This window comes from Callithrix jacchus, chromosome 2, assembly GCF_049354715.1.
Source record: "Callithrix jacchus isolate 240 chromosome 2, calJac240_pri, whole genome shotgun sequence".
In the NCBI taxonomy this organism is placed as follows: Eukaryota; Metazoa; Chordata; class Mammalia; order Primates; family Cebidae; genus Callithrix; species Callithrix jacchus.
The window spans coordinates 47921817-47948868 of NC_133503.1; the positions used below are offsets into that span (position 1 = coordinate 47921817).

At 47.4% G+C, this 27052-nt stretch overlaps 1 protein-coding gene across 2 annotated transcripts in view; it reads left to right on the forward strand.

The window, feature by feature from the left end:
• Positions 1–27052, forward strand: part of ABLIM3 (actin binding LIM protein family member 3) — a 120650-nt gene that overhangs the window by 87588 nt on the left and 6010 nt on the right. Inside the window, exons 9-23 of one of the 2 annotated variants that reach the window (XM_002744352.5) lie at positions 3695–3753; positions 6562–6633; positions 10840–10995; positions 12627–12656; positions 13134–13263; positions 14031–14129; positions 15534–15581; positions 17918–18052; positions 19506–19567; positions 20781–20928; positions 22534–22563; positions 23159–23217; positions 24038–24098; positions 24876–24883; positions 25431–25511. In XM_002744352.5, the coding sequence (XP_002744398.2) occupies positions 3695–3753; positions 6562–6633; positions 10840–10995; positions 12627–12656; positions 13134–13263; positions 14031–14129; positions 15534–15581; positions 17918–18052; positions 19506–19567; positions 20781–20928; positions 22534–22563; positions 23159–23217; positions 24038–24098; positions 24876–24883; positions 25431–25511 (1178 nt within the window). Of the gene's footprint in view, positions 1–3694; positions 3754–6561; positions 6634–10839; positions 10996–12626; positions 12657–13133; positions 13264–14030; positions 14130–15533; positions 15582–17917; positions 18053–19505; positions 19568–20780; positions 20929–22533; positions 22564–23158; positions 23218–24037; positions 24347–24875; positions 24884–25430; positions 25512–27052 lie in introns of those variants that run through there. The other variant, XM_078362552.1, reaches the window with a different exon arrangement.

The following is a 27052-nucleotide window of genomic DNA, read 5'->3' on the forward strand; positions in this document are numbered from 1 at the left end:
TGGCGCATGTCTGTAATCCTAACTATTAAGTAGTTGGAGGCAGGAGAATTTCTTGAACCCAGGAGGCGGAGGTGGTTGTGATGAGCCAAGATCGCATTGAGCAGAGATCGTGCCATTGCAGTCCAACCTGTGTAAGAGTGAAACTTCATCTCAAAAGAAAAAAAGAAAGAAAAACAGAAAGCATTGGCCTCCCCAATATTACATCAGCGCCAAATGTTACAGGTGTGGTGTGTGCTATAACCAGTCAGAGAGATAAGACTGGCTGCTGACTCTGCTAAGGATTAAAAATGGCCTTAATACCTGGCTGAGAGGTAGTTTTAGAGATTCACATCTCTATCTTTGAGTCAGCTGATACAGAAATAGCTAATCCTTCACTTCCGTAACCTTCATAGTAGGTTTAACTGCAGAGCCTGGAAGTGTGGGTGACAATCTCAGACGACAGGAGAATGTGACTCATGGAACCAAGGGTTGAACAAGCAGAAAATGTTGTACTCTTACAAAAAGTTTGAGTTCTGTCTTGTAAAATTGGTTTCTTAATCACATAACATTCCAAGTTAGAGTGTTATCTGGTATTTAGCCCTATGGTTCTCAAATTAGGAGTCATAAAATCACCTGGAGAGCTTATTAAATCACAGATTCCCAGGAACCACCTCCTGGAGTTGGCATCAGTGGCTTCTGCAGGGGGCCCAGGAATCTGAATTTTACAAGGCTGCAAGACAGATGGTCCACAGGTCACAGTTTGACACACCCCAATATAGCGAATATGCTTGTAGACTCAATCTGGGGTGTTCGCTGTCTTCTCAGAGTCCAGATGGTACTATTTGTTCAAATCTCTGAGCCCAACTTAGAGAAGCCGACTGTGTAGGGTAGAATGCCATGTTTCTTTTGTTTATTTATTCACTCAGTGAGTATTTATTGAGAATCTGGAGTCTGCAGATGTATCTGTAGGTAAGACAGACATGAATCCCTCTCCTCATAGAATTTACATTCTTATCAGGATAAATGGATAGGGGCGAACAATTATCTTCTCTGTACAGTAAAACCTGTTAAGATAGAAACAGAATCTCTAGGGATTTGGGGGGCTAAGCATCCCTTAGGGTAAGTACTGTGTGCTGAGTCTCCTTCCTGATATCCTTGCTGAGCATTTATATACTCAATGTGTACTTAAACACTGCTAGGAACAAGGGGCTCACTGTCAGCTGAATACGGCCATTCAGTTCTTAGGTGTTAAATGTTCCTTCCCTGAACCTTCTGCCCCTTAGTCCTAGTTCTACTTTATAAGACTTGCAAAACAAATGAATGCCTTCTACAGAGAGTCATTAAAATCTTCAAAACCAGTTTTCACCATTCTGTTCAGTCTCTTCTTCAGGGTAAAGACCCAGCCTTAGGACTGCATTTGAGTCCCCTTCCTAAGATGGTCACCATCCTCCTGTGGATGCATTTACCTAGTATCTTTCTGAAAAAAGAAAAAAACAAAGGTAGGGTCTAATGAGTCATTCACATATATTTCTTTATTAAACACACATGGGCCAGGCACTGTTTTTGGCTCTGAGGATAAAATCCGCAGAAGAGAATAACCATCTTCTTTACCATGATGTTATCTTTCTGCTAATGTCACGTTATTGAGCTATTGGTCAAGGGAATAAGCTCAGAAGACTGTAATTTCACAGTGGTCTTCCTGAACAAATCATCTTTTCTTGCATTCTTTACTTAAGTCTATTGCTAGCTACCAACTAACTTTTTTTAGCCTTTTATTTACATGTATACCGCTACCAACTCCCAAATTCTGATTTTTTTCATTTCTAATTTTTTTTTTCTTGTTTGATTTCCCCTGCTCGATTCTTATGTAAATATGTTTTTCTGTATGCAGAATGCTAAAGCTAATGACCAATTTTGGCTCAGTTTTATTTCAGAAGGATATGCCAATGTCATAGAGTTAGAAAGCAAGGGAGACCCTCTAGTCTGACCCCCTCACTTGACACAGTATTTCCCCCCATGAGGACTTCTGCTCTCTTGATCTTTCCTATGCCTCTCTAACTTAAGCTTATGATCTTCTCAGACCTCTGTGTCCATCTCATCCATTTCCTACAGTGACCTGTAACATGTGTTTCCTGCCAGAGCCACAGTCATAAACAATTCCTGGTAGATTCAGGAGCAACTCAGAGAGGAACTGGAAATGCTCTCTCTAATAACACCCTGAAGTAGGGATCCCCGCACACAGCTTGATAGTGGACACACCCTGTGATTGCTGGATCAAGCCACAGACTCAGAGTCCCTCTGCTGGGCTTTGAGAACCATTGCATTTTACTTTAGAAGGAATTAAACTCAGTTGAATAATTAGGAACACCCAAGAATGTCAGCAGACAAAACTCAAAGATTCCCATTCCACAAAAAACAAAACTGCCCGTAGAATTAGAATCTTATGAAAATAACCTTCAAGACCATCCAAATCCCACCTCATTGTTCTTCAATTAAGGAAACTGGGACCCAGAGAGAGGATGTGTTAGGGGCTGAGCAAAAACAAAAAACACAAGCCTCCTCACTTCAGTCCTCTCTTCTCTTTTTCACTTGAATTATTGACCTTTCACCACCATCTCATCCCTTAGCCAGTATTCTAGTCCTGGGGGTTCCAGGCAACAAAGCATAGTAGAAAGTATATAAGTATATCCTAGAAACAAAGTCAGACAAACAAATGCCATCTGGGTGCTCAGGAATCCAGCCATTGCTGGCTCCTTTCCATTTAGGGCTGGTTACAAGGAGAATGTCTCCAGAGGGATAATATGTTCCTATTTTTCCTTCTAATCCAGGACACCTGTCCCTTCTTTGGGGAATGTGTCATATTTGGGGCTGCTTCTCAACATGTGACCAGCCACCTGTTGCTCATGCCTTTCCAAATTGGCCTTTTGGGTTTGGGGTTGGCCAACTAGACCCCCAGCCCCCAATAAAATGTGGGCATTAGTGGTATAGTGAATTTGAAGAGTCTGGAGTCTCTGAGGAATTAGCAGGTCAAGGCAATGCTCTCAAGTGGAATATACACCATGACACCTCCTCCTCCTCAAATGTGGTAGCTAAGTCTTTAGGAGAAAAGAAGGCTGGAGCTCACCATGCTCTGTCATTCTTTTTTATCCATGCTGTCATTTATTCATTCGACAAATATTTATTGACCACCTGCTATGTGTCACTCACTACCAATCATCCACTCATCTTTTCACCCCACAAACACGTACGGATCTCTGCTAAGAAAAAAATCCCGTGCTGGGGACTGTGGGAGATGTAGCAATGAATAAAGCCCAGTCCCTGCCCAGAAGAAGCTGTTGATTTAGTGGGAATGAAAAATCTATAAGCTACTATGCTTTAAGGCTGTTTGTGTGGAAAGAGAGACAAAGAACTATGGATCACAGAGGAGCGAGAAGTCACCCCCAACTGACAGGTAAGAAAGTTTGCAAGAGGATGTCATGTGAGCCCTAGACCTTGAGGAATGGGTAGGATTTAGACACACAGAAAAAGGATAGGAGTGGTCGCAAAGATCTGAGAGGTTCCAGGAGGGAGCTGGAAAAGCCAAAGGGGCCCTTCTGGCAGATGTGTAAGAGACATACGCTGACCATGGAGTAAATCAAGGTGAGGCCTGGGGAGAGACTCAGAATGCTGGTGGGTTTAAAAGGTCTGAGCCTGCTTTATTTTCCTGACCCCTTAGGTTCCGAGGTTTGGCACCCCATCTGCAAACAGGCAGCCCGGGCAGAGAAGAAGTTAAAGGTAAGCGAGCTCGTAGATCCCAGACCAGCACTCCTACTTCACTACTTTCTGCCGCAGGTTAAGAGAGCTGTGCTTTGGGACAGGGTCAGCATTCCTTAGTGTGCACGCTCCCAAATGTGTGCCTATATCCTTGGATTTTCTTAATGGTAACACCTGCCCCATGGGGTTTTTGAGGGGGTTAAGGCACTGGATGTGAAAGCACTCTGAAACTGTAAAGCACTGTATTCATGTGAGTTTTGTGTTTCTAGGGTAAGGCTGTAACTCTATCATTGCTGACCAAGAAGGCGGCCTCCCTGAGGAGCTCCCGCCATGGTTTTTCCCAGCCTGAGGTCATTTGTTAACTCAAGCCTGTAATCCCAGCACTTTGGGAGGCCGAGGCAGGTGGATTACAAGGTCAAGAGATCGAGACCATCCTGGTCAACATGGTGAAACCCTATCTCTACTAAAAATACAAAAAATTAGCTGGGCATGGTGGCGCGTGCCTGTAAGCCCAGCTACTCAGGAGGCTGAGGCAGGAGAATTGCCTGAACCCAGGAGGCGGAGGTTGTGGTGAGCCGAGATCACGCCATTGCACTCCAGCCTGGGTAACAAGAGTGAAATTCCGTCTCAAAAAAAAAAAAAAGTAATAGTTAATAATGTCACAGTAATTGACAGTTTACAAAGCTTCTTAACAGCCACTGTCTGAGTTTATTTCTTTAACCCCATGAGGCAGATGGGCAAGAATTTTATCTTTGCCTTGACTGTGAGAAAACCAGGTCTAAAGAGGTAATGATTTGCCTGCAGTAGCATGGCCAGACAGAAGCACAGTCAACATCCTCAGGTACATGCTGGGCCAGTGGAGGTCCTTCATCCCTCTGAACTGCTGTGCTCTGACAAATGTCAGGGAGGCTTGTGAACCTGGGTTCCTGACACTGCAGAGAGGGGTTGAGCCTCCCCAACTGCAGGGGGGATCCAGCTTCTGGGTCCTTGAAGCTGTGAGGGGACACCTGGGGTGTGTGTTGGGGTGTGGGGAATGGGGCCTTTACATCCTGGTCCCCTGATATTAAGTTGAGCCCTGGGACGCTATTATGTTACCTGCTAGAGTCCCCCCAACTAGAAAAGCAAGTGCACAACTTCTGACCAGCTAGTTAAACATGTCTTCTTTGCCATCTCATCCACTTAATGAAATTTTTCTCGAAGAGCCAGTTGGTTGATGTATAACTATTTTTTGAGCCCTGAATTTCTTTTCCTGTTTCTTCCAAGACCTCTTCCATTTAAGGTATAAGACTTACTTTTCCCTTTCTTCATTTTCCTCTTTTTGGGTGGCATTTCCCAAACTTCAGTCATCCTCTACAACCCCGATGCCTGTTGCCATATCTGTGCACCATCTGTTTTATTATATACTTAATATTTTTCTTGAAATCAAGTCACTACTTTTTATTAACTAAATGTATTTTAAAATAAAAATTTATTTTGCCATGTGGAAACCAGTAATACTTGCTATAAATAGAAGGTAATGATAAAATAAATTCAATGATAATGAAATCATTCTCAAGAATAAATCTTTTAAATTCTAGCTAGACAATGTTGCCTGCACACTCTTTGTTTAAAAAGGGGAATTGGGCTGGGCATGGTGGCTCATGCCTGTAATCCCAACACTTTGGGAGGCCAAGGCGGGCAGATCACTTGAGGTCAGGAGTTCGAGACTAGCCTGGCCAACATGGCAAAACCCCATCTCTACTAAAAATACAAAAATTAGCTGGGCATGGTGGCCCATGCCTGTAATCCCAGCTACTCAAGAGGCTGAAGCAGGTGAATCATTTGAAACCAAGAGATGGAGGTCACAGTAAGCTGAGATTGTGCCACTGCACTCCAGCCTGGGTGACAGAGCAAGACACTGTCTCAAAAATAAAATAAAATAGGAAATAAGCAATTGTTGAGAGAGTTGTTGAAATGTGTTAGCACCAAATGGAGACTGGCTTCTTGATCTAATCAAGGGGATTGAAAGATTTTACTCTCTAGCTCTATGATTCAGTATTATCAAATGTTGCACCTAAATTCTTCCCAGAATCACCGCTAGTTCACAATCCACAGTTTAGGAAACTTTATAGCCCCACTTAGAATGATTTAAATTGTAAAATGAGAAAACTGGGAGAGAATCAAGTGATCCTGAAGCTCAGCATCTTCATTTTGCAGGTCAGGAATCCAGGATGCCTAAGACCACACACTTCACCCGTGGGTCGTTGATTCCCAATCCCTTTACATCATGCAGGCACCCTCCTATGCATTAAGACTGACATCATGCTGCTCTGCTAAGGAAGCTATTAACCCATCATGGCTATTGTTCAGAGACAGCTTTTTTTTTTAAGTTTATCACTTAACTTGATGTCAATTCGCAATTGATACACTGTAAAGAGTCAGCATGTTGTACAATGACATGAAGTTTAACACACTTTCACATCTTGAATAAACAAACTCCCCAGCAATGAATACTAACCAATTTTATTTTTTTAAGTAAATACGTTAACTGGGATAACTCAAAATGAAAAGTTTTATGAGTAATTTCCTATTTAGAGTGCTAGCTGCAAATACATAGAAAATAAATCCATATCCCGCCCCAATAGCCTGAAGTCCTTGCATTTTAGGTCTCATTCACACTCAGTGAATTGACAGACCTTGACTTAAAAGGCAGAGAGTAAGGGAAAGTACAGAAGTAGTCAGGGAGTACTTTAATGGTATTGCTAATGTTGCATTTTTAACCCCCGTCTCACCCTCCCACCAAGCTGGGGTTGCAGCTTCTCACCTCTTCTGTCTTCATCTGTCCTGCAGCATAGACGGACATCTGAAACCTCCATCTCACCACCTGGATCCAGCATTGGGTCACCCAACCGAGTCATCTGCGTATGTATCACTTTTCTACCACCAAAGGGCCTTTCTTACTCCTGACCTGGTATCTAAAGAGGAGTCGCTAAGGATGAGGGAGCTGTCGGGTTTTCATCCAACTGGCATTTGATGCAGGCTCTTCATGTGCTAGGCTCTGTACCAGGTCTTGAGGATTCAGTGCAGTACAGGGAGGACATAGATCCTGCCCTTATGAAGCACACAGTCTAGTGAACCCAGAGTTTCAGAGATAATGTAGAGTTCCATGGCGCACGAGAAAGAAAGTGCAATGACAGCAAGAGCCCTTGATGAGTTCTAAAACCAGTGCGAGGCACCTCCTTTCCCACTACTTAACTGAGACAAGCAAGAAAAAACTGAGGGTCAAAGTGGTATTCTGAGTAGGTATTGGGTGGATTATCGATGTGGAGACAGTGGTGTGTGATAAAGAGGCAGAAAGGAGAAGTAAGCCATACACATGTGGAAACATGGTTGTAAATAATTTGCAAATGTAAAGAAGAGCTTTCTAATCATGTGGGAAGTCCAGGGATGAAGTAAACCCACCTTCACATGTCTGAGCTCCCACCTCTGCAGGCATTCAAACACAGAGAGACTCATCCTTTGCCAGGGGTGTAGAAGAAAAGACAGAAGCTGAGTTAGATGGTCTCAGAGGCCCCTTGTATATTTCATTAATTCATTTATTCATTCATTCAACAAACATGTGCCAAGCATTTGCTCTGCTAAGCACAGTGCTTTGCTCTGGAGAAATGGTGATGAACTACACAGACTTGATGTCTGTCCTTGTGACACTGAACACATAATGCCTGAATCATCAATTGCATTTATAAATTCCAAAAAGGAAAAGCACAGGGTCCTCTGATGATGCTATAGATAAACAGAGGGACCTGACAACCTAAGACTAGTTGGGAGAAGGCATCCTAAGGAAAAAACATTAAACTCAAAGCAAAGGGATAAACAGAAATAAGTAAAGGAGGTGGGGAACGCAGAGCCAGGGAGAACTGAAATGAGCAACAAACCTCAGTCTGATTGACTCTGGACTGTTCCAGCCTTCCACAAGCCAAAGGAGGCAAGATGACCAGAAATGTGGGGAAAATGGTCTCTAACAAGAAACCCACTCCTAACAAGAAGCTCTAGATACAGTCACCAAGCCAGCCACTCCTGGCCCTGCCACCATTGCTAGATCATTACTTCAAATCCACATCAAGGCTCCTCTCTGATCCCTGGATAATGCCATTGACGGGACTACAGGCACCTTTCCTTTCTTCTCTGGTCAAATGGAAAACAAAAAAAACACTTAAGAGTTATCACTGACTGAAATTTCAACATGGGTCAATACTACCATGTGGCTGTCAAAAAAGACAAGCTGCTTTGATCACAGGGTGTACTCATTAAAGATTCCTGTCTAAAGCAAGAGAGGTGATAGTCTCCCTGGCACTATGAATGGGACCAGACCATGGCAGGATTAATGGGCTTAGTTTCCAGGCATGCACAGTGAGGATATTATTGACAAATGTGAGCATGTTTCCAGAAGAGAGTTACTAGGACAGGAGACCTCAGGAAGCTGCTGTACTGTAATACTGTTCACCACGAGCCAGTCTCCCAGTGCTACTGAGGAGCCTTGTTAATCTTTGTGAGATAAGTTAAGCCCTGATGATGTTCACCTTGGAGTCCTGGAGAAAGTTTCCCAGAATTGCCCCTGTGAGAAGCAACTCCATTACAGAATGGAATTTATGACAGCAGCTGGGAACACCTGTGCTTGTGCCTTCCAACTAGGGGCTTACACACTGAGACCAATTGTCCCTCACATCCTAGCACAGGCATGTGTCTCCCCTTCCAGCCTCTCCTGTTCTTAGCGTTTATGGTGCCTCGTGCTCAGCTGCTCTGGGGAATGACTGAACATGTCATGGAAGCCATGATTTTAGTCAGCCCATCCCAAGCATGGCTTCCAAATTTAAAAAAAGAAAAAATCATTCACCTGATTCAGAGAGATGCAATAACTGGCATAAAGGTGGATCTTAATTTGATTTTCATAGATACTTGAGATTTTATATTCAAGTAGAATTAGTGAACCTGAAATGAGCAGGTTCTTTCAAACTTTCAAACTTCACTCTGTCTCCACTGACTTCTAGAATCATCTTCAGGTGGTTTGGCTTTGACCCATGTGTTTTCTTCCTTCCTTCCTTCCTTTCTTCCTGGCTAATTATGTTAGGACGCCTCTGATCAATTGGTATGCCTTGGGACCAGAGGCTCATTTATAGCCCCATAAACAAAGTGGCTATAGGAAGAAATATAAATTTAGTATTTTTGAGGTTTGGGGTAAGGTGCCAAGATGAATAGTTATGAGTGGAGATGAGTTTGGAAGATGCCAAGAGCTCTCAAGGTCAAGATCTAACACCCAAGACAAAAGGCAACAATTACTTCAGCAGGTGGACTCTCAGCTAATAAAGACTCCCTTTACCCACACACTCCCAGAATTGGTGCAGATGTGGGTATCTGTACCAGGCAGGCTCTGGCAGAAATCAGGTGGCCTACCTCAAAGAGTTCAACTGAGGAGGGTTTCATGATGGAGGTGTGGGCAGGGTTAAGTGGACCCACAGGAGATAGTGAGGTATCCAGGGACTACAGCAGCATGACATTGTTACCACGCTGGACCTAGAGAGACAAGGGAAGGGAACAGCATTACCAAAGCTGGCAGGAGCTGGGGAAGCCCAGCCTCCAGATAGAGTTGGGCCCAGCCCACAGCCAGACAGGAAGGTTGCCAGGGGAATAAGTATGCCAGCCTCTCTCTCCATTCACCCTCTAGTCTCTGCTGGTGCATCCCATTGGCTAAACCCAACTGAAAGCCATAGAGAAAAAGAAACTTGATGCAGCCCAGGTGGTGTTCAGGGCACAGATCCAGGCAAGGGGGGTGAACACTGGGTCTAGGGGCAACAGAGAATAAGCAGCATGAGAATAAGCAACACTGCCCTAATTGCAGTGCTGATGGGGCAGGGATAGAATAGTGGAAGGGCCTTGGTGGGTTTTTTTAAATAGCACAGCTTATTAGGTATTTATGAATGCCGCTCCCTGTAAAGTAGTCTTGGCCCTCAGACTGTAGCTGGCTCCAATGGCTTTGGGAGAACATTATCAGACTAATATAGTCTCTGGATTCTCTATCCAGCAGCCCCTGTCATAGTTTACAGTACCTCAGGACCTTGCAAAACAGATCCTGGTTGATCATAGCAAACACCAGGTCACAGAGGGAACAGCTGAAGGACATGGTCATGGAAAGGACATGGCTTCAGGAGCCATGAGACATGAGCTGTCACATGCAAGGGGAAACTATAATTCAGTCTATGCAGCTCTAGAGGGCTGAACGCTGCCAAAGTCAAGCAGAAGGTAGACACTCATTTCAGTTCAATGGAAGGAGCAGCTTTCTGAGGGCAGCCTTCTGGTGGTGTAAGACAGTGAACACCTGTCCCAAGAAGATAGGAGAGGCTGCTGAAGAGGGCACGCTCTGTTTTGAAATTTGGGTTCTTGCAACTTATTAGCTATGTAGCCTTGGGCAAGTTAATTGATTTTTCTGTGCCTCTGGTTGCTTATTCAAAATGAGGATAATGTTAGTGCCTACTACTAGAGTTGTGAGTTGTATGGCTGAATTGACTTAATCTATAAAGGGACTTGGTACAGAGCCTGGCTTGTAATAAGTGTTCACCAAATGTTAGCTAGTGTTATACTATCATGATTATTTTTGTCTTTACAATCTTCATCATCTTCTTCAAGGATGCGGTGAATTGGGATGTCCTCATGCTGTGGGACTGGAAGGCAGTCAGCACCCAGGCTGTGTAGTTCAGGCTGAATTCAAACTTATTAGCTTAGTGGTGCAAATTTTATAACCTTTTGAGCCTCTGTTTCCTCAGCTGGAAAATAGAAATGATATTGACATTTACTTCACGGAGGCATTACAACATTTAGAGGAGATAATTCTTGCAAAGCACAGGGCCTCACAAACAATATGTGCTCAGTAAATGTTAGCCCTGTTGGAATGGATGGCCTCTAAGACCACTCTTATTCTAACATTCTACTATTCTTGAATTGGATCCTAATCTTCTGTTTTTAGTGGAAACTGGAGACGCTTGTTCCTTCTGCATCTTGTTTTTGTTTCCTCTCTCCATTCCCTTTTCCCTCTTATCTTTCTATTCCTTTCCTGTCGGTTTCCCTCTTCCCTAGGCTAAAGTGGATAATGAGATCCTTAATTACAAAGACCTGGCGGCTCTCCCCAAGGTTAAGTCCATCTACGAGGTACAACGCCCTGACCTCATTTCCTATGAGCCTCATTCCAGATACACGTCCGACGAGATGCTGGAGAGATGTGGCTATGGAGAGGTATCGCATCTTGCCCTTCTCTCTGGGGCTGTTGTAGGAAAGGAGTTTCCATCGGGGTCCCCAGCCCTCTCCATCACAGACTGTTTGTCCTCCACAATGCTGGCTCCCAGACTCTTCTAAATGGGGATTTAAGACCAAGTATTTTTAAAATGAAGAGATTTCATCCCAAAATTTGGCTTTCTGGCTTCTGTTGAAAAATCAGAGCTGACAACATTAAACCTATATTTCCACCACCTGGAGATGGGTAGCAGCACCCCCTCTAGACAGGACATGAGCTTCCCATTCTCCCCAGCTGCCCCACTCCCTGTTAATCCCAGCGTTGAAGCTGAGAGCCTGTGACCATTTATTACTCAAGCTGTCGTATTTCTTATCCTGTAGGAATTTTTCATGTACTCAGCCCAAGGCACTCATCTCCTGCCGGGCTCAATGGCCATTTAGGTTTATAATCCCTGATTAGGCATGTTCTCTGGTTTTTGCACCTGGCCTTTAGTCCCAGCATCTCTTCCTTTGAAGAGACACTTTTATGAAGACTCAGTTAACAGATGGCTTTTGAAATAATTAAATGGTTGGTAATAAGAGAAAGTGTTCTCTGGAGATGGCAGGGGAGTGGAGGGCAGAATTACTCTGAAGGTCCTACCAGTCTATATCCTAGAAGATTTCTAACCTTATCCCAGGCCCCTTGAGTTAATTTGGGGCAGCAGAAGCCTGTCCTGGTGGGCAGGGACCCAGGTTCTTGTCCCAGCTCCACCGTAACTAGCCCTGTGACCTCAGGCAAGTCCCCTTCCTCTCTAAGTCATCTGGGTTCCATTTGGTTAAGGAACCCAATGCTGAGATTCTCTGGTTTCTAGCCCCTAAAATGGACTAGGAGTGGAGGATCAAGTGTTTAGTAGAAGCCACTTATCCTTCAGTTAGAGATGGCAAACCAGGTCCCACCACAAGTTGCAGCCAGCCCTCAGATTTGTTTTGTTTCACTCACAAAGTACCTTTTGAAAATGAAAACTAGTTGTCAACATGTAAACACTGGGAGATTTCACATAAGAATCTGCATTTCTGACTTTCTTGGAAAATTAAGATGCTGTGTAAATGCTGGGCAGGCATTCCAGCCGCTGGAGCTGAGGAACCGCTGCCCTCTTCCGTGGAGACATCCTATCTCCAGCTGCTGCCCCAGCCACCAGCTCAACTCCTTCGTTGATGGCAGCAGCTTGGCCCCTGCTTAGCCATATATTTGGGTGCCCTGCACTGGGTGTTGTCCTCATGAACTGCAGAGGGGTCATGAACCAGTAGAGAGACAGGGAAGTGTGCTGACAATGCCCTGAGCATGCAGTAGAGAAGCCTGTGTCCAAGTCAAGTCCTGCCACTTCCACCCTGAGTGGCCCTGGGCCTTCGCATTCCCTCTCTGGGCCTTGGTTTTTCCCATCCTAAAAGGCCGGCATAATCTTGAGGTTTTCTGCCTCCTATCAGCAGTCTGACCCTCTGGAGTTCGCAACGAGACTGTTATCTGGAGAGGGGTACCAAGGGGATGCTTCAGGTCTTCTTTGCCGTGATGTCTAACCATGCTCTGTCCTTTCTTTCGTGCTCCTCTCATTCCTTCTGCTGGTTCCACAACTGCCTTTAAACTCTTCACTTCTAAGTCGCTGGGAACATTATCTCCCTACTCCCAGGTAATTCAGATGATAGAGAATTACACTGATATAAAATTGTGCTCCTTTATGCTGACTTCACCCATCCCCAGTCACCCCCAAGTTGTACGAGTCCTTGTCCAAGGTGCTCCTCGCAAGCAGGGGAGCACTGGAGAGACTCGGGTGCATGTCGCAGAGGAAGTGGCAGTGCGTAGAGGATGGAAATATGCCCTTCCTGCCCAGAGATGGCCTCCCTCAGACTCTCGGGATCCCTGGTCAGGATTCCAGGGATTGACCCATGGATTCCATTCAAGGGCCTGCAAGTTATAGGGGAAAGCCCTGGAAATTCCCTGCCATCTTCCTCAGGCTGTGTGGGTAACTCAGGGAGAGGGGTCGCTGTATTCATGCCTCAACCCCTGGAATCCCAGATTCCATGTCATGCCTACCTGCCTGCTAGACCCTCGGGCCACAGGCCGACTTAACAGCCAGCCTTGCTCACAGCCCCATTTCCTCCCCCAGGACATCTATGAGAACCTGGATCTCCGGCAGAGACGGGCCTCCAGCCCGGGGTACATAGACTCCCCCACCTACAACCGGCAGGGCATGTCCCCCACCTTCTCCCGCTCACCTCACCACTACTACCGCTCTGGTAAGGAAGTGGGGAGCCCTGAAGAGAGAGGAAGAGGCAGGGAGACAAGGCAGTGACTTGGGGTCCCTGCTGCAGAGAGCACAAGGCTCCCCAAGATCTCTATCACAGTGTAGCCCTCTAGAGATCTGTGGCCACCCAGGTGACCAGCTGGGCCTCTCTGAGTCCCTGAGATGGCAGAGGGATGGAGGAGGGTGTGGTACTGAGAAGCAGCAGGAAGGTGGGTGGTGAGCTTCCAGGAGAGGGGGCTGGCAGGTGGCCCTATGGCCCTGGCTGGAAGAAGACTCCACCATCCTCATGCCCTGCCCAATCCAGAGGGCAGAACCAAGAGACCTGATATGTGGGTATGGACTGGCCTTCACCTGAGGGCCAATTCAGTCAGGCCATCCACACTCACCTGAGGTTGGGGATGAAGCCAGCACTCGGATGGAGGAAAGGAGCAGTTAAGGGAGGGTCTGGAAAGGGGAGGTTCAGGGATGGTTAAGAGGGAAAAACTAAGATGTCTTCCTGGAGCTGGGTGGAGTTGATCTTCACACCTCACAAAACCTGACTTTGGGATCAAGCCAGGAAGCAAGGTCAAGCTTGTTTCTGCCGACGTGGTGCATGAGAGCACATGCTGCTTCCACCCCGGAGCCTGAGCACGCTGGGAAACCCCAGCCCATCCCCATCCCTCTTGTCATCACCTCACCGCTTCCTTAACTGCCACTGCGTTAATGCCTGTTTTCTCTGTGCCTCTGTTTTCTCTGGGGACCACTGCCTGCGTGCTCCAGGGCCCGAGAGTGGCCGGAGCTCTCCATACCATAGCCAATTAGATGTGAGGTCCTCCACTCCAACCTCTTACCAGGCTCCCAAGCACTTTCACATCCCAGGTAGGCACTGCCAGCCCGGATTCCTGGGATGGATGCATGCTCCATGGGGTCACAGGTGCCTGAGTCACCCACTCCATGCCACACAGGCACCAAGAAGCTGGTTCCTGAGGGACCCTCCCTAACCAACCACCTGCACCAACCCTGTCCTCCAGCCCCAACACATCCACGGGCTTCAGTTCATCCACTTGACAGAACCAATCTCCATTACAACCTCAAAGAAGCAGTCCAGGGAGAAAAGAGGCAGGGAGCTCAAGTGAGATGCCTTGAATGTCTGAGGTCTGTGAGGAGCTCAGGAGGAGCACACAGCAGTGAAGGCCACAGGCTTTCACTTCAAAACTCTTGGGATGGAATCTGACACAGCTGCTTATAAGCTCGTGACTGTGAGCCAGTTACTTGGCTTCCCAAGCCTCTGATATTCCTTCTGTATCGTCAAGCACTGTTCTGGGCCCAGAGGTTGCAGCTGTGCTCAACCCAGCCCAGATCTTGCCTTCGTGGTATTTGGTATTTATGTACTAATGTAGGGAGAGAGATAATAAATGAGTTAACAAATACATAGAGGATAATTTCAGGTAGTGATAGATGCCATAAACATAAATGAAACAGGCCATCCTGAGATAACAGGTCTGAGAGAGGCCAGGCTAGATGGGGCAGTCAGGAGCAGCTTCTTGGAGGAGGTAACATTAAAGCTGAAAGATGAGAAGGAGCCAGCTTGTGAAGATGCTAAGGAAAGACATCCCAGGCAGAGGGAACAGTGCTATAATGTCATGTGACTGCAGGTCGCAATAGGAACTGAGAGGAAGACAGGGGCTAAATGACCGAATAGGTGTGGTTTGGACAAGGTCTCCCTCTGAGTCACAGCAGAGCCAGTCCTGGACCCCAGTCTCCTGACACCAAGCTCAGTTTTTCACTCCCCACTCACTTTCCCTTCAAGACTCATGCTGCTGTTTCATCTACACCTTCCTCAGCTGCCCTAGATGGGTCCCATCCTGTCTGTCTTTGAGGGAGGGGGAGGGGGGCAAGCTGAAATTCGGCTGCAGCATCCTGGGGATTTTCACATGGAATGAGGTGTGGCCACTGGTGGAGGCAGTGGACACCTTCCTGCATGGGGTTCTGCTGAGCACACACACCCCTGTGACTGCATGCTCGCCCTTCAAGCCCCAGGTCCCTTCCTCAGCACCACTTCGATCCATCCATTCCTCTCCCTGCACCTTACTTGGAACCTGTTGAGACGAGGTTGGAAGTTCAACTTTGGAAGAGGAAGTCACCAGGGGAAACATAGTGGCCCCTTGGAAAAAGTTGTTGCCCATCTCTCTCTTCCGAGATCAACTGACCAAGTACTGTCTCCTTTTCTCCTGTCTCTCTCTCTCTCCCCTCCCCACTGTCCCTTCCTGGCCTGTCTGGCAGCTGGAGACAGTAACATCTACCGGAAACCCCCGATCTACAAACGGCATGGTATGATCAGAGGCAGATAGGGCTTGGCCACACAAGGCGGGGGGAGGGTAACCATCTATGCAGATGGCCCTGCACAGGCCACCAGGAGCCACAAAACACAGGGCTGCATCTTGATCTTTCTTGTTGACTACCCCATTACACAGGGTGACACTGAGGAGGAGTTTGGTGTCATTTCAAAAGAACAAAGGCCTCATGTCCCCTCCATTCTTTCCCACTACCTTTTCAATCTCTCCCTTACCTGCTGTCTGGCATCCTAAGTTCCATGATTGGTAAAATCTTGTAAAATGCACATACCCCAGGAGAGTCACACTCCAAGGTGTTAATACTCAAAATATTCATTAGAATAACACGGGATGCATACAGATTCCTAGGCCTCACCTCAGACTTACTGAATTTGAATTTTGTATTTATAACAGTTTCTCCAAGTGATTCTGAGGCTCAGCCCAGCTTGGGAATCCCTGCTCTAAGTTGTTCTCAGTCACAGTCTCCTGAGAGTGGATGGAGACTTGCAGAGGAGATGTAGATGAGTAAGGAGCAGAGGGTCATTTCCTTCTTTCATTCATTCATTGATTTAGTATTTCTTTAAAAATGGTCTATGGACCACCCGCACCAGAGAGACATTTAAAAGGCAGATTTGCTGGCCCCTTCCTTGCCCCAGACTCCCTTAAGTATAAATATTGAGAGTGTGGTCTAAGAATCTGCACTGTAACTGGCTTTGTCCATGATTCCTACCTGCACTTAGTGTGAGAACCACCAAGTCATTCATCAGTAACACCACTTGTTCATTTTTGTGCAAAGCACTTACTAAGCCTCGATTGAACAAGCACATCCCTTCCATTGAAGCTGCAGAGGAGCAGCTCCCACTCTGTGCACCCTCACTTGCTTAAGGGTCTAGCTGGATAACCAAGGGAAGCCCAGAATCGGTGGAGCTTGGAGATGAGTGAAGAAGTCCTGCACCAGGTTCTGAACTAATTCGCTGGTGGAGGGGGCAGTACAAGTTTAAATAGTGGCTGTGGGTGCCTAAGATTCTACAGTTTAGACAGACAGCCTTGGTTCCAGAGGGGGCTGAGCAGGGAGTCCAAGGTGAGTCTGTGAGCATGTGTGCATGTACACCAGCCCATGAAGGACACACCATGTCCCCTGAGTAGCCATAGAAAGGCACAAACCTGACAAAAGTAGTTTGGTTTTCTGTCTAGAAAAGGCCCCCAGATCACAAGCTTCTCAAGACTTCATGGGATTTTCCAGGTGGGCTCTGAGGGGTGGCACTAAAGCAGATTCAAGAGGAGTCTGGGGTGGAGGTGGGTTGGGCTTGGAGAAGAGGGCAGAGGAAAAAGCTAAATGCAATCAGCCAGGAGGTGCTTCCCAGGACCCAAGTCAAAGAGAAGAATTTGGAAGCTTTGGAAGCAAGTGCTGTTGCAGGGGTTGCATAGCCTGGGGCTAGCTGAAGCTGACACCACAACCCACTGCCACTCTGGCTCCACAGAGCATAGAGCTTGTCCCTAAAGCTTCCTGTAGCTGACCATGGGAAATGGTCATGCAGCCACACACATTTCCCTAGCCCCTCTCTCTCTGCCCTACCAGCCTGTCACCCACATTTGGGCCACTAGAAGTCACTGCTCTGTAAGTAGTTGTGACCACAGTGGGTCTTGCTGGTTACCCCTGTCCTGGACTTACTACAGGTGGAAGGTTAAAGCTGGATGGCACCTGAGCCAGCAGACCAATTCTGACAGTTGCAGATGAGGAAAGTGAGGCAGAGATGTTAGGACCTGCCCAGTGTTGCAACTGAGTAAAGTGGCAGAGCTGGGGCCAGAACCCAGGTTTGCTGAATCCCTGTCTAGCACTCCCTCCTTCAGGCCATGTAGTCCCTGAACAGAATGTGGCATCTCAGGTTGTAAGAAATTATGGAGTTCAAATTCATAACAAGGCAGGCTTCTAAAGGACTAGGAAGGTAAGGGCTTGGGCTCACCTGTGGCCTGTCGAGTCTTGTTTGAGGTACACCCTTAAAGGTCACTCTGGAACAGACCTAGGAATCCATGGAATGTGCTGGAGAGATCCCTGGGCTCGGGTCTGATCCAGTTCTGGTGCTCACGTGCTATGTGGTCTTCAGCAAGCCCCTTCCCCTCTCTAGTGCTCCGATTACTAAGTACAAAATGAGGGTTTGGCCCCAGTGCTTTTCCAGCTCTGATGCTCCATGTCCCATCCTATCCTAACAGAGAGCCCTGACCTTGAAGTGGCCTCACTCCCTGGTCTGGAGCCTGGTATGGATAGGAAAAGGGTACAGAGTCCCAGCCAGGACATTCTGCCTTCCTGAAGTACTCTCCTTGGGTCCTTTGCAGGTGATTTGTCTACAGCAACCAAGAGCAAAACAAGTGAAGACATCAGCCAGGCCTCCAAGTACAGTCCCGCCTACTCGCCAGACCCCTATTATGCTTCGGAGTCTGAGTACTGGACCTACCATGGGTCCCCCAAAGGTAGCACCCCCATAGGATCCTGGGGCCAGGACCCTATCACCTATACCAAGGACACAGGTGTTCAGAACAGTTGCCCACTCCTTTATACAATCATTCTGAATCAGAGTGTTTAGAGGGTTTGTAACTGAGGGTGTTTATTCATTCAACAAATATGTATTAAACGCTGGCCATGGACCCTCACAATATACTGGGGAGCAAAGCAGACCAGGTCTCTGCCCTTGTGGAGAAGACGTGGGCCCCAGCCAAGAGATGGAGGTGATGCCCAGAAGGTAGGAGAGATGATGGCAGGGGCCTGCTGTCCAGCCTGAAGATGACAAAAGCTTCTCAGATGCAGCCACTCAGCTGCCAGTGGGAGGGTGGCAAGGACGTAACACAGCAGAGAGTGTCGAAATACCTCTGCAAAGACCCAAGACATGAGGGAGGGTTCCAGCGGAGGAAAGGAAAGGCTGTCCACTTAAACCTTGAACTCAGAGAGGAAGAGAAGCAGTAGAGGTGAGGGAGGAGGTCCCCTGGGGTTTTGTGGACTGAGGTAAGGATTTTGGTTTTATCCTAAGCAGTGAGTGGCATGATCACATTTGTGCTTTTGAGAGACCACTTTGGCTGTAGGGTAAAAAGTGGTTTGGAGGATGAAGAAAGAGAGGATGTCGGGAGATGAAGGCTCCTGTAGGCACCCTGGTAAGGGGTCTTAGTGGTCCTCAGATTCCACCTTACCCAATCAGACAACCCAAGCTGTTCCTCTCAAGTATGTGGGGATAGTTTCATCAAGATCCACTCTGATTCACCGTCTTTGCTAATTGAGTGTCCATTCTGAGCAAAGATTCATGGAAGCTCAGAGATGACTCTTTGGGGCTGGGTACAGTGGCTCATGCCCATAATCCCAGCACTTTGGGAGACCAAGCTGGGAAGATCACTTGAGTCTGGGAAATTGAGACCAGCCTAGATAATATAGCTAGACTTTGTCTCTACAAAAAATTTTTTTGAATTCTTTGGGCATGATGGTATACTCCTGTAGTCCCAGCAACATGGGAGGATGAGGCAGAAGGATCCCTTGAGCCCAGGGGCTTGAGGCTGCAATGAGCCATGATCACACCACCGCATGCTAGACTGGGTGACAGAGTGAGCCCCTGTGTCACAAATTTAAAAATTTAATGAAAGGATGACTCTTGTGTTACACTCGAAGAAGTCTTCATTTAGAAAAGGAGGTAAGACACAAATACAACTATAACCAAGTGGGCAGTGATCTGTCCCCACGGGAGTGAGTGTTCAGAGCCACAAAGGCAGCAGGGACCACTTTCAGCTGATGTGGAGGTTAGCTTAGACAAGACTGGTTCCAATGAAAAATAAGACTAAAAACAATGAAAAGTGGCTTTTCTTTAAAAAAAAAAAAAAAATGCCTTAAGCCAGGCTGAGTGGGGCGCACAAACTGGAGCTGGTCTTATCTGTCTTTTTACAGTGCCCCGAGCCAGAAGGTTCTCATCTGGAGAGGAGGATGATTTTGACCGCAGCATGCACAAGGTGAGTAGGCCACACCACTGAATAAGATGTTTATATTACTGAGGATCACACTGGCAAGTAACAACAAATTCAAGCCCGCTGTGATAGAAAAAAGAAATGCATAGCTTTTTGCATAACTGAAAAATCAAATGGTAGAATTAGCTTAAAGTATGACTAGATCCAACTGCTCAAAAACAGCCACAGGAAATGTGTCTGTTCTCTTGTGGGGCACCTCTGCACTGGCTTCGTGCTCAGGCAAGCTATTTTCACATAATGGTAAGCAGCTGCTTGCGACCCTTGTTCGTGGCTGGTGAAACCCTTGTTCCAGCCCCCGTGGAAAACAATTTCATGATTCCTCAAAAGTTAAACATAAATTGCCATATGATCCAGCAATTCCACTCCTAGATATATACCCAGAAGGATTGAAAACAGGACTTAAACAAATACATATACACGCACATTCGTGGCAGCAGTATTCACAACAGCTAAAATATGGAAATAATACAAATGTCTATCAGCTCATGAATAGATAAACAAAATATGGTATGTCCATACAGTGGGATATTATTCAGCCATAAAAAGAAATGAAGTAATGATACGTGTCACAATGTGGATGAACCTTGAAAACATTATGCTTCATAAAAGAGGTCAGACACAAGGTCACGTATTATGTGATTACATTTCCATGAAATATGCAGAATAGGCAAATCCAGAGAGGCAGAACATAGATTGGTGGTTACCAGGGTAGGAGAGAGTGGAATGGGGAGTGACTGCTTCGTGGGCATAGGGTGTCCTTTGGGGTAACGATGGTGTTTCCAAACGAGAGAGAGGTGGTGGTTGCACAACATAGTGAATATACTAAATGCCACCGAATCATTTTCTTTAAAATGGTTAATTTGAAGTCAAGTAATTTTCACCTCAAAAGAGAAAGAGATGGCTATCTGCCCATTGTTGAATCAATCACTGTGTCAGGACAATGGGATCCTGTCACTGGCCAGGACTGCTCTTTTGTGCCCACCACCAGACCCCCATCCAGACCACAGAACAACTTGTGGAAGACCAAATGGGGTTCCAATGGGAAGTATGGGTGCCACGAGGAGGGAGGGATGCTGGGAAGGCAAACGTGACAGCAGGCTGCTGTAGAGGATGCGAGCCTCAGCCTTGCCCAAGCCCATTCCATCTCAGTGTCCTTTGTTTTCCTTCTAACTTCATCTTGCTCTTCCCCGACCCTCAGCTCCAGAGTGGAATTGGCCGGCTGATTCTGAAGGAAGAGATGAAGGCCCGGTCGAGCTCCTATGCAGACCCCTGGACCCCTCCCCGGAGCTCCACCAGCAGCCGAGAGGCCCTGCACACATCTGGCTATGAGATGTCCCTCAATGGCTGTAAGCGCTGCTCTGGAAGCCCAGTGGGGCGGGGACACCCCTGACTGCCAGTGTCAGCTGTTCATGAGCCAGGCTCCCCTCAGGCACAGCCCATGCCTCCTCTCTTCTTCCTCACAGCAGCCCTGGGGGGAGGGGGTGCCCTTATCACCCTATGTATACAGACGGGGAGTGAGGGCACAGAAGCCTTTGGTGACTTGCCCAAGATTGCTCAACTTATCAGTAATGGAGCTTGCTTAATCAGCTTCCCTGCCTGTTTTTATAAATTAGGTTCTATTGGAACATAGCCAGCCCAGTCTCAATCCCCTGGGCTAATGAAAGAATCAGAAGAGACTGGCCACAAAGGTTAGCCCCAAACCCTACAATCCCCACTCTGTGGGCTTCATCGAGGTCTAGAACACAGATTTGGGAAGGGGCTATATGGGGCACCATGTAAGACCATGCTCTGCCCTGAGCAGTCACTCCCATGTCTTTGGGGCATCTGAAGCTCTGACTTACAATCAGATTCACTGTAAAGAAAAATGTCTTATAATCATCAGAATGGCTCAAAGATGCAAGGGATGGCCTCCTGAGGTACTGAGCCTACCATGACTTGAAGTAATACAAGCAGGGGCTTTATTCAAATACTTCTCGAAAGTCTCATTGCAAGCTCCTCCCTGTTCCTGGACACATACACAGACACACATACTCTACCCGTCTCCTCCTTTTCTTACTACTGCGGGATGCAGTCCTGCCAGGAAATCTCATCTCAGATCAATACTTTAGGGCTAATAAAATGCATCATTTATTATACTTCTGTGTGCCAGGCAGTCGTAGGTACGTTAACACTCCTGGTAGAGCCGCAAGGTAGAGGGATTATCATCACCCACTTTATTGATGAGATAACTGAGGTTAAGCCACTTGCTCCATGTCAAAAGCCAGTAAGTGACTGAACCAGGATCAGACCCAAGTTGGAATAGCCCCAAGGCCATGAGCTCTTCCCTCTTTCCCCTACTACACCTTGACTCTCAGTTAGATTGAAGATGATCGTGTTGGTGGCAATAATGATAAGGGCAGTTTTATGGAGTGTTATAGATGTGTCAGGCACTGTGCTAAGTATCTTACTGTATTGTATCACATATTCTTCACAATAATCCTATAAAGGAGACACTATCACTCCCCATTTTACAGATGAGAAAACCGAACCTTGATTAAGTAAATTGTCTGAGATTAAATAACTACCAATGGCAGAGCCAAGGTGAACTGCTGAGACTGTTTCCCTGCCTGACCACTGAGGGCCAGTGTTTTCAAACCCTGCCTCTGGGCTCTGTGCAGTGCACCAGTGCTGTTTGAAATTCAACCCTCTTCAACCCCACCTGTGCAACAAAAATCACAGAGCACCTGCCTTGTGCCAGCTGCCAGACTAGGAGCTGGGCAGGGGAGGGACGTGGGGTGCAAGTGCAACAACTGAAAACTGACCAGTGAGGAAGGAGGGGCTGATGGAGGCCCTTCTTCCCAGCCAGCCAAGGGGACTGGGTATGGAAGCCACGTCTCTTTGTCCCCATGAACTGTCTCCACCATGTTCGTCTGTCTTCATGAGCAATGACCTTTAGCTTTTCTCTCCTGCAGCTCCTCGGTCGCACTACCTGGCTGACAGTGGTAAGTTCTGCCTGCCCTACCTTCAGCCCATCATGTCCCATGAGGGACAGCACTATGTCAGCTGCAGTTCCCCACAGCTCTAATGACCATGCAGTATCAATGTCCCAGCACACTCCTGACCTCTAATAGTCCACCCCATTGTATTTGTCAGATTGTGGGTCTCCATGTGGGGTTCTAGAACTAGGACTAACATCCCAACAGGTGATCCCGGAGAGAAAGAAAGTGCACACACCTCTTCCACCCACCTGGGAGCCTTCTGACCTGGATTCTGAGCTTGACTTCAATTCCAGAGCCTTTGTTTAGAGCCAGCCTGTGGCCAGGACACAGGGGTCTATCACAGGAAGATAGAGGTGTGCAGGTCGAGGATAGAAGAGTGTGTGAGTGGGTGCCTTGGACGGATACCTAGAAATCTGCTGAAGTGCCCCCTGAGACAGTCAAGTTGCAAACCTGGAGAGCATCAGGAGTTGGTGGCCTCTGGCCTCCACCCCTTCCTACAAGATTGGGAGCAATATTGGCCATTGGTGGCCAGATGACCTTGGGGAGAGGGACCCATGGCTTCAGGCTCCTGGTAATTGCTCTGGCTCCTTCTTTTCAGATCCTCTCATCTCCAAATCTGCCTCCCTGCCTGCCTACAGAAGAAATGGGCTGCACAGGGTAAGAAGCCGTGCTGCGGGGTGGTGGGGGGACATTGTCCCCAAAATGCAAATAAATCCAATATCAGACCTGTGCAAAGGTCCTGGGGCTAGTGATGGGTCAACCAAAATAACTGCATGGCAATGACTTGCTTCCCTCCCTGGTGACCCCTTAGTGAAAAGAGGCTTGGGAACAATTAGTACTTATTGGGTGATAACTCTGTGCCAGGGACTGAGCTAAACACTTTATAAGCACTAATTCATTTTGCCTTCACAACCCAAAGAGGTAGTTACTATCATTTACCCTACTCTGTCATGCAAAAATAGAAGCACAGAGAGGTGAGGTGACTTGCCCTCACTTCCGCAAGAAGTGGTAGAGCCAGGATTCAAGCCCAGGCCCGCTGGCCCCACAGTCCACCTCCAACTGCTATGCCCCACTGGCCTTTAACATAGCCTGTAAGTTTTCTGAGCTCCCTGAGCATGGTGCTATGGAAAAAGAAAGATGATGAGCAGGATGAGGAGGACTGAGAGTCATGGAAGGAGCAACTTGCAATTTCCAACAGGGTTGTCAGGGCAAATCTAGAAAAAGGGATATTTGAACAATGAAAGAAAGCATGAAGTGAAATTCACCAAATAAATGGATATATATTGAGTATCCACTGTATGCCAGGACAAAGCACAGGGATATAGCAGCGAGTTAAGTTTCCCCAACTTGAGATGGAGGCTGCTGAGAGGGCCTTAGGTCTCACAAGTGCCAGTCTATTTTCTGGAGATAGGTGAGTGCTTCAGGAAGGCAGAGGTGAGTTTAACTCAGGCCAGCCCTGGCTCTGTCTCTTCTGTAGACGCCCAGCGCAGACCTCTTCCACTACGACAGCATGAACGCGGTCAACTGGGGCATGCGAGGTGAGTGCAGGCCTGCAGGGGGCCTGCAGGGGAGAGGGCTTCGGACATACCACTCAAAACTGCTGCTTGATCCTCAGCAAATGATGGTTACAGATTCTGTCCCCACGCTGGGCTGTGTCCAACTCTGAGTTCTTACTCCCTTTCACTTTCTACCCCCTCCCTCTTCCCCTGCTTTTCCCTCATCCTCTCAAGTCCTGGCCTTGGGCGATCTCCAGGCCACTTGTCCCATCTGGGTTCCCAGAGCCATCACACAGTGCTGCTCTCCTCTCCCTGGACTGTGGAGCAAGGGTTGCCTGCCAACCCTAGTGAAGGGAAGCACTCAGAGCCAAATGCACACTGTTCCCAGTAAGAATTCCATGAGCTTCCTGCTCTCTGCCAGTGATGCTTTCACACCAACTTTGACCAGCTCCTACACACAAGCTCTGGCAGAAGGGCCCACATCAGAACCTTGGAGGATCCCCACAGAAGACAGAGGATCTTGCCCATGTGTTTCAGATTGCAGATTCTTCTAGTCTCTATTCTAAATATCTCAAAGGCTATTTTTTCCTTAGAACCATTTCAAGATCAGCCCAACCCCTATCTTCAGCCTTCCATTGTACTGATACCAGCCTTGATTATCCTTCAGGGTGAATTCAGAAAGGACAGGGTCTCTGGTGGTCAAGAGGAGGAGACAATAGAGGCCAGAACCCCTGAGAGAGTAGGGCAGAGGCCCATGTAGTGATGCAAAGCAAAGACTGATGGGTTCCATTCTGTATGTGTCTCTTTTTCTCTCTGCAGAGTACAAGGTAAAGGATATGCATAGACCCTGGGGGTCTCCAGGATTCTTGGAGCTGCTACACTGGGGATCAGCAGGAAGATGACAGCACTGTCCATGCAGGGAAGGGAACATAGATAAATAACCCCAAGGGTCCTTTCAAGACCACCACTTCCTGTCCCTCCTTGGCCCACTTTCTCTGAATCCTGCCCTAGGTCTCTTGCCTACTGAAATCACATATCCTCCCTGGGCTTCAGAGATGCTCTGGTGGCTTGCCAGTCACCAAATATTAGACACTTACATTCGGGAGGTCATGTGCCTATATTATTCCATGGGCACATGGCAAATACTTCCAAGCTTATTCCTAGCAGTATTAGGGGACTCTGTGGAGCCTTACCTTTTGAGAGAAGGTATCTTAAGGCTTCTGGGCAACCTCAAGGAGGACAGATCCAGCCCTTCCTCTAGACTTAATTTCTGGCCCTTTCTGGATAGAACAGAGAGACCAGACACAAAACATACCTGAAAGGAAAAGCCCACCACCCTCACCCAAGCTGGAGACCACCCCCCTTTCTCCTTAGATCTACCCTTATGAACTGCTGCTGGTGACTACAAGAGGAAGAAACCGACTGCCCAAGGATGTAGACCGGACCCGTTTAGAGGTAAGTCTAGAAAACTGAGCAGGAGCTCTTGGGTTGGAAGAAATTTCAGAAGTTGCTTGGTCTAACCCAGCTCAAGAAGGCTGGGTGAAATGAGTGGCTTTAAGATCACACAGCTTTTTGAAAAAGCGGGAATTTGAGCCAATTTCCTCAGCCCAAAACTTCCCCATGCTGTTCCCCAAAATTGCCCCATGCTGTTCCCCCAGAAACTGCCCCATGCTGTACTTTGCTGCCTTCTCTTCAATTCAGTTAGCATCTGTGGTGCACAGAGACAGTAACTCCTCAACTAGAGGTGACGCTTCTGCAGAATTGCAGGAGAGCTAGATTTGCTCCCTGCCCACAAGGGACCCTCAGTCTCAGGATTGTGCAGAAAACTAGTGTTTGTGATGGCAGACAGGGCAAGGCAGCATTATGTAGAAGGAACAAAAGCATGAATAAGTCTCGAGTCAAACACCCAAGGTTCAAACTCTGATTCTGCCATCACTAGGTGGGCAGCTTTAGCCAAGTGACAACCTCACTGAAACTTGGTTTTCTTTTCTGTAAAGTGAGGGTGATTGATTGGTGTGCTTTTCTCATGCTGCCAACAGAGGTGAGTGAGCCAATACTCATAAATCCCTTAACACAGCATCTGGCAACGAACTGCGTATTAAGTGCCCAATGAACATTAGATTACTGTCGTCTAGGGAAGACCACTAAGGCCTGAGGTGGTCAACACAGGTTTGCAGGAAAAGGAAGGGTGTAGATGGACTTGGAAGACAAGTAGAGTTTGGGAGTGATGGAGACGGAGAGGAGAACAGCATAAACAAAGGTGCAGAGGTGGGCCTGAACATGGTGCCAGGCATTCGAGCAGTCCAGACCACCTGCTGTGGAGTTCCAGTCCCTGGCCTCCTCTGGTGCTGGAGCATACTCTGATCCTTACAGCCTGGTGCCTCTCCCTCTCTCTCCCTCTCCCTAGAATGTCTGTATTAGTCTGTTCTCATGCAGCTAATAGATACCTGAAGCTGGGTGGTTTATAAAGAAAAAAAAGGTTTTGTGGTCTCATAGTTCCACATGGCTGGGGAGGCCTCATAATCATGGTGGAAGGCAAAGGAGGAGTAAAGTCACATCTTACATGGCAGCAGGCAAGATAGCATGTGCAGGGGAACTGCCCTTTATAAAACCATCAGATCTCATGAGACTTATCACTACCAGGAGGACAATATATGCCCCCAAGACTCAATTATCTCCACCTGGCCCCATCCCTGACAGGTGGGGATTATTACAATTCAAGGTGAGATTTGGGTGGGGACACAGCCAAACCATATCAATGTCCTTCCCATCTCATCAGCCTCCTTGCTCCTCAGTACCCCACACTAGTAATCCCTGTGCCCCAAAACCTCCTGCAACCCTCCTCCAGGAGGGGTCACTCCTCTTGTCCTCTGGCCTCCTCCAGCCTTCTATCCAAAGTACATCAAGCACCTCTCACTCTCCTGTGTATCAGATCATGGATGTATCCATTTCTTCTGCCTGACCCTGAGTTTCTTAGGGGCAAACATTGTCTGTCC